This window comes from Rutidosis leptorrhynchoides, chromosome 11, assembly GCF_046630445.1.
Source record: "Rutidosis leptorrhynchoides isolate AG116_Rl617_1_P2 chromosome 11, CSIRO_AGI_Rlap_v1, whole genome shotgun sequence".
NCBI classification, from domain to species: Eukaryota; Viridiplantae; Streptophyta; class Magnoliopsida; order Asterales; family Asteraceae; genus Rutidosis; species Rutidosis leptorrhynchoides.
This window is the reverse complement of record NC_092343.1, coordinates 365,825,445-365,838,104: the sequence shown is the minus strand read 5'-3', so window position 1 is coordinate 365,838,104 and position 12,660 is coordinate 365,825,445. Positions and strand designations below refer to the sequence as shown.

The 12,660-nt window shown below is 32.8% G+C and overlaps 1 protein-coding gene across 1 annotated transcript in view; it reads left to right on the top strand.

Annotated features, from left to right (window-relative positions):
• Positions 1 to 12,397, top strand: part of LOC139875906 (uncharacterized) — a 102,531-nt gene extending 90,134 nt beyond the window's left edge. The window contains exons 5-9 of the mRNA XM_071863204.1: positions 9,875 to 10,053; positions 11,029 to 11,040; positions 11,122 to 11,137; positions 11,296 to 11,340; positions 12,317 to 12,397. Coding sequence (XP_071719305.1) covers positions 9,875 to 10,053; positions 11,029 to 11,040; positions 11,122 to 11,137; positions 11,296 to 11,340; positions 12,317 to 12,397 — 333 coding nt within the window. The remainder of the gene's footprint in view (positions 1 to 9,874; positions 10,054 to 11,028; positions 11,041 to 11,121; positions 11,138 to 11,295; positions 11,341 to 12,316) is intronic.
• The last annotated feature ends 263 nt before the right edge of the window (positions 12,398 to 12,660 follow it).

The following is a 12,660-nucleotide window of genomic DNA, read 5'->3' as shown; positions in this document are numbered from 1 at the left end:
AAGTCTTACGGCTTTAGATGCAGGAAAGAATTGTTTAAGAAATTTGTCAATTAAAACATCCCATGTATCAATCGCCCCTTCAGGTAACGATTCCAACCAATCTTTGGCTTCTCCCTTTAAAGTCCAGGGAAATAACATGAGATATATCTGTTCATCCTTCACTTCTCGTATTTTAAATAGTGTGCAGATCCTATTAAAGGTACGTAGATGTTCATTTGGATCTTCCTTCGGCGCACCACTAAATTGGCATTGATTAGTCACCATGTGTAAAATTTGTCCTTTGATTTCCTAATCTGGAGCATTAATGTCTGGATGAGTAATTGCGTGACCTTGGCCAGTGCGTTTAGCTCTCATTCGGTCTTCCATACTTAAAGGTTCCAGATTCTCCATAATTGAATTTGTTGAATCGGTATCACTAGATGATTCTGATTTAATGGTTCGTTCCTCAACAATCTCTGTTTGAATGATTGGTGGTTCCGGAGGAAAGTTTAGTGGTTCAGGATCTACGAACCGTTCCTGAATATTTTCCGGATTCTCAATTGTGAGGTCGGGTTCAAAAAATGGATTATCGGAAATTTGAACTGAAGTACTTGGTTGACTAGATGACGATTCTAAAGAAAAATCAACGGCGGTTATATTTGCTAAATGTCTTGATCTAGTTACAGGTGGTGAACGTACAAAAGGTGATGAACGTCTTGCTCGGTGCATTCACTGAATATCCTATTAGTTTTTAAAAGGAAAGAAAAATTATAATAAGTTATCCAATTAATAGACTTTTCTGATTTTGCCCACGTTTCGAATAGCCAAAAGATGCAGCAGAGGGGCAGGATTCGTTTGGTCTCAATATAATTGAGGACTGTTTGGCTCCAATAACCCGGTCCACGTACAAATCCAACTATTACTACGAACCAGAAAATTTTGATGTCTATTAATTTAACCACTTAAAATAAATTTTCGTAATTTTAAGAAATTTAGATAAGAAGTAGAAAAAATTCTAAGTCCTAAAAACTAGAATGGCGAGAAATAAGAGAGAAAAAGAGTTCGTCGCAAAAGGTCGAAAAAGAAAAATGGTTGAAAAATAAAAGGTGACGGAAAAATAAAAGAAACTTATAAAAACTTAAAAATACTTTACTAACCTAATCTTATTACTACAACTAACTTAAAATTATAATCGCAAATTGAAATTACTAATTGGAATGATAATTGATACATAGTAAAAGGTCTAAAAATATTAAAGCTTACAGGAGAAACTAAATCCCAAATGGAAATAACTTAAAAAGAAACTAAAACTTAAAAAGGCGTCGCAAAATTCTAAAGCACCTAAATCTTAGTCTAAAGAAAAAGCACTTAAGGAATTCTACGGCAAAGCCTAAAAATCTAGGAGTAAAAATAACTATAGCAAAAACTAAGTTTAAAATTAAATATGAGCTAAAAATACAAAAGTTATGCTACAACGATTAAAAAGGGACAAAATATAAAAATATACAAAAAGTTGTAAAAAGTACAATTTTTTATAAAAATATTATTTTTATATTATTTTTTTAATAAAACTACTAATTTTACAATTTAATAAAACTAATTAATACTAAATACATAAATTAAATAAAAAGTAAAAATAAAAATAAAACTAATAATAATAATAATTAGGTTTAAATAATAATTATAATTAATAATAACCCGTAATTAATGCAGGATTAGGGTTTTTTGTCGCCTGTCAGAAAGGCTCCGCGAGTTGCGGTAATTAATACATCAAACCCCGCGACTCGCGGGGTTCAGAAATTCAGCTGACAGGTTTGAATATTCGACGCGTTTTTTCTTTATTTTTTTTTTTTTTCTGTTTTCTGTTTTTTTTATATATAAAAGATATTTAATAAAAGTTATATTTTTATAAATTAAAATAAAGATAAAGAAACTTATAAAACTTAAATATTTAACAAAATCTTAAAAATACTTATATTTTTGTTTTTCTTTTTATAGTTTTGAATAATTAAAACGTATTTTTACAAAAACGAATTTTAATAAAAGTTAACTAAAAATTCTTTTTTTTTTTTTTTATATTAGCGTTCCGCTTTCGGCGTTTAAGAGTGTTCCCCGGCAGCGGCGCCAAAAATACTTGATGTTATGCGAGGTGTATATAAAATAGTTATTAATTTTAGCAGGAAATACTATTAAATACGATACAATTTTACACAAGATATTTATTTATTTATAGAATGGATATACTTAAACCTTGCTACAACACTTATAGGCAGTGTACCTAATCGTACAGTAGTGTAGTTTTTAGTAAGTCCGGTTCGTTCCACAGGGAAATCTTTAAACAAAGCTCAACGCTATATTAGTTTACTTTTATTAAAAATACAAATATATATATAAGTAATATTATTATTATAAAGGGGGGTTTTTACCGTTTAATGACCGGTTTGTCGATTTTAAGACTTTAGTCGCAGTTAAAACCTAATGTAAAATATAAAATAAATACAAGACTTAAATTAAAGCGTAAAGTAAATAACGATAATGAAATTGCGAATAATAAAAGTGCGATAAACTTGCGATAATTAAAAAGTACGATAATTAAAAGTGCGATTAAACAACAATAAATAAAAGTGCGATAATTAGAAGTGCAATTAAATATAAAATAAAGGAAATTAAATATGAAATAAAAGAATTATGCTTATTTAAACTTCCGTAATCATGATGTTTGACGTGTTGATTTTAGTTTTATGCCCATGGGTTAATTGTCCTTTGTCCTGGATTATTTAATATGTCCGTCTGGTTTTTGTCCATAACAGTCCATCAGTCATAAATATAAAGTGCGAGTGTCCTCATCAAATTATTCTTATACCCGAAGTTAAATATTCCAACTAATTGGGGATTCGAATTATAACAAGGTTTTAATACTTTGTTTAATGAATACACCAGGTTATCGACTGCGTGTAAACCAAGGTTTTACTACTTTGTTAACAATTACACCAATTACCCTTGAATGTAATTTCACCCCTGTTTTAATTATTCTAGTGGCTATTAATCCATTCCCGTGTCCGGTTAAATGAACGATTATTCGTACATATAAATACCCCGCCCATCGTGTCCGATCGAGTGTATATGGTAATTTATAGGGACGCCCAATTGTAAATCTTTATATTAACATTAACAAACTTTCATTTAGTTAAACAAATATAAAGCCCATTAATAGCCCATAATCTAATTTCCACAAGTGTCGTTCTTTTGTCCAAACCCCAATTATGGTGCAAAGCCCAATTACCCAATTTTAGTAATTAGCCCAACATCATGATTACTTCGTTTTAAATAAGCATAATAATAACTTAGCTACGAGACATTAATATAAAAAGGTTGAACATAACTTACAATGATTAAAAATAGCGTAGCGTTACACGGACAGAATTTCGACTTACACCCTTACAATATTCGCTAACATACCCTTATTATTAGAATTATAATTAAAATTAAAATATAAATTATAAATATAAATATAAATTTTACGTATGAATGAGGAAGAAAAAGATGATGATTTTGATCAGAATTCGGTTGGCTTTATAGGCAGTTTTCAATTTTGGGGCTCCGCGACTCGCGGTGAAAACCTCTTCAAAATCCGCGAGTCGCGGAGGTTACTTTTACAGCTCAGTCCTTGGAGTTTTTCTCTGCCGACGGTTTTTTATTTATAAATATAATATATATATAATTAATATAATTAATTATATATTATATTATATTTATATACATAGTTAACTTGTAATTTTTAGTCCGTTGCGTCGAGCGTTAAGAGTTGACTCTGGTCCCGGTTCCGGATTTTCGAACGTCCTCGCGTACAATTTAATATCTTGTACTTTGCGTTTTGAATCTTGTACTTTTGTAATTTCGAGACGTTTCTTATCAATAATTGGAACCTTTTTTATTGTCTTTTGTACTTTTGAGCTTTTTGGTCGTTTGCGTCTAAAATTCGTCGAATCTGTCTTTTGTCTTCACCTTTTATTATACAAACGAATATCACTTGTAAATAGAACAATTGCAACTAAAAGCTTGTCTTTCTTGAGGAATAATGCTATGAAATATATGTTCGTTTTTTGCATTATCACTTCAGTTCCCAACGCTACTTCAAACACATTCATATTTTAAACTCGAAGGTTTCAGAATTTAGAAACTAAAATAGTTTCTTTTATGATGTAACACAGATATTGTGAAGAGATAAATAATTTCAGATAATAATAGTTATGAAAATATCTTCAGAAATATCGAGGATATTTATAATGAAAGATACGATAATATCTTAGAATTTCTAATATTAACGGATGGTAAAGAAGATTTGTCTGTGACGGTTTAGAGTTAGGAGCAAGGTATTCGTTAATGACTTCAGCAGATACTGAATCATTTGTATTCTTTGAAGGCAGGTTTAGTATTTGTGATTTGTCCACAGCCTCCTTCATACTTTGCTCAATTCGTTTTCCAGTTTCAAACCTTCTCTTTTTCTGAGCTTTGCCAACACACTATTCTTTATCATCAAACTTTTTACTGTTAAGGTCGTTTACAGTTTTTGCTGCTTCATCAGCATCTTTCAAAATTTTGAGAATTAGTTCGCATTTAGGGTGTTTTTCAGAAACTTCACATTCAAAGTACGTAAGTATAGGAGATAGATGTTATATATACACATATAACTGTTGGTATATACATGCTGCGAGATTTCAAAATATGGATTGCTGATTCCCAGTAATTGGCAAGACAATTCTTGTTACAAGATGCAGATGAGTAAATGATGGGGTTTCAATAAATATAATGATTTTTCGAGAAGTCAAAGATCAATGAAGTTGATGGTAAGTTTATTGCTATTGTGGTGGAACATAAACGGTTCCCCAGTAACTATGGCGAAAGAGGCAACGTATATATCAAGGTTATAATAAGGCTGTTTCAACTGAAGAATCGAAGTTGACTTGCTGGAGCTGTGACAAAACAGTCTATTTTGAAAAGGGATTGAAAAGTTATTTTAGCTAATAAATGCCAAAGGGTATTACACGGATACGTGTTACACTATGACTTTGGTTTTGAGGGTTTTTCAGGTACAAGACTGCGGTTAACATGTGGTTGGATCATCATCTCGATTGTTCATTATTTGAAGTGTCTTCAGGAATTTCGAGGGATTTGAACATAGATTGTAATCGTTAATATTCATATAATGTTCTAGGAATTTGAATGATACAAATACTTTTCTGGGTTCTATGATGTTCTAGCACAGTTTTGAAGTCAAAGTATAGCTTCGAAAGATGTAGGAATCTAAGAATTATGTCTTTTGTTAAATCTTGACTTGGATTTTGATTTGTCAAAATCAAAATATGTAATTAAATTTGGATGAGGATGGTTGCTTTGATTTTTATAAAAGTATATATATTGTTGTGAAAGTAGTGAGTATAGTTGAGGATTTGTTGAATCAGAATCGAAGAATGTAACATATTAATTGTGAATTTATATATCTCTCGGGTATTACCTACCCGTTAAAATATTCTCACCATTAACAGTTTGTACAAAAGAATTTTCTTAATTACAATCTTTATGAAAATATACCTACATATATATTTTCCTTAGATGTAATCATGGATTTAATGAGTTAACATAATATTAATCTCATCTGGTTTTCGACTAGGACTAGAATATATAATCTCTAAAACTTTTAGAAACTACATATTCTCTGCAGAATATTTCTTCGATGAAGTTATGAATCAATACTTCATCGTTTGTTGTTGTTGGTATTCCTTGGTATCTATGGTGCTTATGACGTTGATGTTTGAGGTACAGATTATGATGTTGAGGTGTGGGATACGGATGTTGTTGTTGGTGGTGGTGATGGTACTGTTGGTGTTGCTGATGGTGGTACTGTTGCTGTCGGTGCTGCTGCTGGTGCTTGTAACCTTTGCACCACATTCTCCAAAGCCACTACCCGAGCGCGAAGCTCGTTGACTTCTTCTATTACACCAGGGTGATTTTTGGTTCGGACTAGTGGACGAATAAGATCTAGAATTTGAGATAATATATAATCATGACGAGACACTCTGGAAATGAGAGAGAAAATGATGTCTCGAATAGGTTCGCCGGTAAGTGCTTCAGGTTCTTCGCCAAGAGGGCAATGTGGTGGATGGAAGGGATCGCCTTCTTCTTGTCTCCAATAATTAAGTAGGCTACGAACCCATCCCCAATTCATCCAGAATAGGTGATGGCTGATTGGTTGATCCATTCGGGTTACACTGTCTTCGGAATTCAGGTGAATATCCATATCGGAATAGCTGTCGGAGTTTGAGGAATTTGAACTAGATACAGGATCCATCTTGTATAATTAGGGAGATGATTTTTGATATGAATTAGATTATAGAATTTAGTTTGGTATTCTTCAATACATAATTTACATATGTATATATAATACCAAATTCCATAAATCACGAAGAAATTTTCGAAAGATGTCAGGAAAAGTTTACAGTAACAGATACGCTAAGATATGAATTTTTGTCTATACACTATTTATGCAATAAATGCAGGAAAATGTGTCTAGACTTGAGAATGATAAGCATGTAATTTCCGACAAGAAATGATAAGCAAAACTTTTAACATGCAGACACGGTCGAAGTCCAGATTTACTAATGCATCTTAACAACTATCAGTTAGACACACTCATGCAAGACCTGGTTCGCTAGGACCAACGCTCTGATACAAATTGTAGAACAGTTGGGGACAACCACCGTCCCACCCAGTGCCTTCCCAGCTAACCGCCTGGTGACCACTGAGTGTACCTCAGATACTGATTTTAGGGCTTGCCTCTCGGCTACTGCCAACCCTCGTAAGGGATCGCAAGGAGTAAGAGCCAATGCTTCGTCACAGGTAACACTGTGAGAACCTCCTTTACGACTAACCCGCCACACATGGACGGCGTTATACCAGCTCTGATACCAACTGTGACGATCGCTTCAAATCCATATGGACGAACACGTCATTCATCGATTTCATTGCGAGGTATTTGACCTCTATATGATACATTTTGTAAACATTGCATTCTTTTGAAAAGGCACACCATAAATGAATATTTAAATCAAAGGTTTTCGACAGCTGATGATTTCTACATATAGACAATCACCTTAAATAATAGTTTACAATAGTACTTCCGTTGACAATGCAGTCAAAATAAGATACATGGTGATGATTTGGTGAATGCAACGTTTCCTTGAAAAATATGCCATGTAAGACTTCATGCACATAGCTTGTCTAACATATAAGCAAACAGTGGAAGACTTCTAGGGAACCTGAGAATAAACATGCTAACAAGTGTCAACACAAAGGTTAGTGAGTTTATAGTTTTAATGTTTTGCATAATCTGTACATAAAGGTGGATCACAAGATTTCAGTTGTTTCATCCAGAAACGTTTATCAAAATATTCTACGAAATTGAGCACCCTGGTAACTAAACTTAACGTATATATAATTTATACCCTTTGTATAATCATTTTAATAATACACACAAACCAACGTGTCCTAAACTCAAATAACACACGCCCGTTAAAAGGCTAGCGCTCTAGCTCGGACAGGCATGTCAAGTCCTATGGATCCATATACTGTTATTCGCGCCCACCAGTCCACATCCTATGTACTGGCAGTTACTAGTTACCAAAGCTAAGGGATTTTCGGTTTAAACTCAGTGTAGAATTAAGTATGTACTTGTATCCATTACGTTTAAAATAAATTTCATGTATTCTCAGCCCAAAAATATATTGCAAAAGCAATTAAAAAGGGAGCAATGAAACTCACCTTAGCAGCATATAAAGTCGTTCACCAAAATGTGACCGAAACTCGGATTACCAAATAACCGTAGATCTCAACCTAGAGAACGTATGTTGGTCAATAAATGTCTATCAAGCTAGGTTAGGTCATAGTGTATCACAATCCTAATGCTCGAGATCGACATATAAAAGTTATCAAAAGTCATTTCAAAAAGTCAATCTGACTCAATACAATAGTTGAATGATCATGATAATCGAAACATTTTAATATTTCACATAGTTTCCTAATTTTTGTAAAATTAAACTATAGTTTTTATAAGGCTTTAAAATATGATAAAACAATCAATTTTGACAATTGTTCAACAAAACGAGACGTGCCTTATATGAGAATTCATTTACTCTGCTGATAATATTTAAAAAATCAATTTATCAATCTTATAAACAAGTTGTTTAAATATTAATTGCAGATTCAAAAGCAATTTCAATTAACGTTAATCATAATTCAGTTGATCATATCTTTTAATTCGTTCATCGAAATCATACGATATCTAAAAGAAAAGTTATTGATTTTTTGTCAGCTTTCCAAAAACATGCATATCATATACCTTATATCAGTAATATATGTATTAAATTCGTGATCTATTATAAACTATTTAACGACAAAATTAATCGTACTAGCATGCATAATCCTATATACTCGAGCACTAGTCAGGGATACACTATTAATATATAATAGATAAGATATAAATGCTTACATATGAATATTGTGATTCAATATTTTAGGAAAGTACGTAGATGCAGCGGAGATGATAAATACTAGTTTGACTCACGAGCAAAACCCTTGAACAATACCCAAAACCTCTTTAGTAATAACCCATAGTTTCCTTAGCTCTATCCCGCTTGAAAACCCATTTTAAAAGTGACACGCTCATGACCTCGTCGTAGTATTTTAAGTGATATAATTAGTAATAATAATAATACTACTAATAATAATAAAATAAATAATAATAATAATCTTAATAATAATAATAATAATAATAATATTATTAATATAAATAATAAATAATATTAATATTACAGAGGGAGTAGTATAAGTGTAAACAAAACTCGAGCAAAAACTGACCTTTTATAGGCAACTTTTTGGAATCTGATGCCCATGCGATCGCATGGGTTTTATGCCTATTTCTCATGCGATCGCATGACCCCAAAATCCAGCTCATAATTTTTTGTTGTTTTGTTTGTCGACATATTTTTATAATATATATATAATATATAATTTATATTAATTAATTATATATTATATTATATTCACGTGCATAGTTGACTTTTAATTTTTGGTCCGATGACTCGTACGTTTATGCTCGACTAATTTCTCAGTTCCGGTTTCTCGAACGCATTTTTGTACGCTTAGAAAACTCGCAATTTACGTTTTGTGACTCGTACCTTTGTCAAAATATAGTCTTAAATTATCAATAAACTATATCATTCAAAGTGTATCTTAAACTTTCGAGTGTTTTTGTCATTTACTTCTATAAATCATTGTCTCGCTATTTGTTAATATATATAATAACAAATCATTTTATGACCAAGTTAATATATATTTTCAACATTCATAAACACGTTTTAAATATACGTCGCAAGTTATTCACATAATTAATATTCCAACTTATCATATATATTCAAATAAATATTTAAACCAATAAGTTTAATGTACGGTATCAAACAATTAATACATTGTTACGTTTTCAAGTTATAGTATATATATATATATATATATATATATATATATATATATATATATATATATATACATATAATTGTTCGTGAATCTTCAAGAACAACCGAAAGGTATTTGAATATATGAAAGTAGTTCAAAAATTTTGAGATTCAGTTTTACAGACTTTGCTTATCGTGTCGGAAATGTTAATCATACAAAGATTAAGTTTAAATTTGGTCAAAAATTTTCGGGTCATCACAATCAGGGATCGGCCCTTAGCCCTTTTCTTTTCGCTTTGATCCTTGATGAGCTTTCTCGAGGAATTCAAGAGTGTATCCCTTGGTGCCTAATTTTTGCTGATGACATTGTGCTTGTTTTCGAATCTAAGGAGGAACTTAATAGAAGACTGGAGCAATGGAGGGTAGCCTTAGAAGCTAATGGTCTACAAATTAGTAGACAAAAGACAAAATATCTTAGATGTGATTTTGATAGAAACTCTGATGAACAAGATGATGGGGTGAACATCTGCATTGGAGACCAGATCTTGCATCCACAAACCTCGTTTAGGTACTTAGGCTCGATGCTCCACAAATCGGGGAGGATAGATGAAGACGTGTCTCACCGTATCAAAGTAGGGTGGGTGAAGTGGAGGGCAGCGACCGGAGTCTTATGCGACAGGAAGATCCCTTTAAAGCTGAAAGGGAAATTCTTCAAGGTGGCAATTAGACCTGCCATGTTATACGGATCAGAATGTTGGCCAATGACGAAGGAGCAAGAGAAAAGGATGGAGGTGGCAGAGATGAGGATGCTTAGGTAGACATGTGGGAAGACGATGTTGGATATGATCCCAAATAGTGTTTTTAGGGAGAACCTGAAAGTTAGACACATCATCGACAAGCTAAGAGAAGAAATGCTTCGATGGTTTGGGCATGTGAGGAGGCGACCGCTTAATGCACCTGTTAGAAGAGTCGAGGCACTTACAGTTGACGGTGTAAGGAGAAGGGGTAGACCCACACGTAGGTGGGAGGATAGAATAAAGCTCGACTTGAAGGAGCTTTTATTGACCGAGGACATGACTTCTGATAGGAATGCGTGGAGGGCTAGAATTAGAATATACGAGTAGGCTTTGGTTTATTTGTGTGTACGCGGGTAGGGGCGTGTGAGTATGTGGGTTTGGGGGATTGTGTGTTTGTGTCTTCCTTTGTAGTGTTCTTTGTATGATTGTTTGTGTACATATTTATCTTCATGTATCGGGTATTCCGTGCTTTGCATTTAACCAGGACCCCGGCTTGGTATTGGGTTTGAATGTGTGTGCTGGTATGTGTGTGTTTGTACGGAGTTTCGTGCATGTTTGGACGCATGTTTAGGGTTTAGGGTATGGTTGTGTGCATGTTTAGGTACGGATGCTTTTTGGGTATGTATTTTATATGTGTTCATTTATGGTTGCTTTGAGCATGTTTATGGATATTTGTATGTTTTTGTATGTATGCGTATGTAAGTATGCTAATGTTTGTTTCTTTGTTTGTATGTTTATGGATGTAGGTTTGTTAGTCTGTTTGTATGTTTCTGTCTTTGTGGGTAGGTTTATATGTACGCTTGTATGTTTCATATGTGTTTGTTTTATGTATTGTTTAGATACGGTTGTTTGAATGTATGTATGTATGGGGGCATGTATGTATGTATGTATGTATGTATGTATGTATGTATGTATGTATGTATGTATGTATGTATGTATGTATGTATGTATGTATGTATGTATGTATGTTGGTTTATGTCTGTAGATATGTATGTTTTATGTTTTATTTTTAGTGTAGCTTTTCTCGTTTTGTCTGGAGCCCTGCTCAGCAGCGTAAGGTACGTTCTCATTTATATATATATATATATATATATATATATATATATATATATATATATATATATATATATATATATATACTTTTTTTTGTACTATGAGTATTATTATTATTTATATATATATATATACACACACATATACACGGTTCTGTTAAGCGAGGCTTAGCAAGCGTCGATTTATTGGCGACTTGACTGCCGCTTAGAGCCTAAATTGAACTCCAGGCACGATGTAAAACCTATAAAAATTTGATTCTACCATTTTCATGGCGTCTCCGTTTATTTTATTTTTTTATTTTCTTATTTATTATTACTTTTTTTTATATATATTTTTCTATTTATTTCATTTTTTTTTCATTCTTTATGGCCGGAGGTCCCCTTGAAAGCAATCTCTTTACCCGTCGAATAGATAGAGGGAGGACTTTCTCCGCTCTTGTGAGTGTTTAACTCGGGGTGAAGAAATGATTTCTCTTTATTCTAGGATAGAGGAAGGATTGTCTACATCTCACCTCCCCCATACCCCACTCATTTGGGATTGGGTATTATTGTTGTTGTTGTTGTTGTTGTTGTTGTTGATTGTTTTGCTAACCATTGGATTCTTTGTTAAAAACCACTCAATTTAGACTTAAGAATCATGTTAAACGGTTATGTATAGCTCTCGATATGATTAAACGAATAATGGTAACTTGTATTGTTCCGAAACTGATTTCACATGCATTCTAATTGACCTAACATGAACTAGAAATTATTTGAGACTTTGATCGTCTAAATCAGAATGTCCGATAAGATGGTCAAAACTGTACACATTGGCTATATGAAATTCTTTGATTATTTTACCAATGATAATTCGGTGTGTCTAGAGTCATCTCCAATTGGCCGTTTGTCATTTTCATTTTTTTATATTAAATGAGAATTTTTCTAAAACTTTCACGCGTGCTAAAACTGTTTTGGTAAACCTTATCTGAAACGTGACTTGTAGACATCGTATGAGGGCTTGGCTAGGTTTTTTAGAAACGTTTACGAGTCCACTTATTATATGGAGTTTGCCTTGTTACCATGAATTATGTGTTGTGATTTATGTTCGTTGTTTGCAAGGTGTGCCTGAATTCTATGTTATACGATAAACTGTGAACGTATACTTGACAAACCGTGAACTAAAACATGTTAGTGGACCTAGGATTGACATGTTGACTAAGATTTCATGACCTACTGTTATGGTTGACAAATTTGACCAAGGTTTGACTTTTGTTGACTTACTTGGATTTGTTGACTTGATGTTGACTTTTGCTTACATGTTGAGTCAGTCTGAGCACTAGGACTACG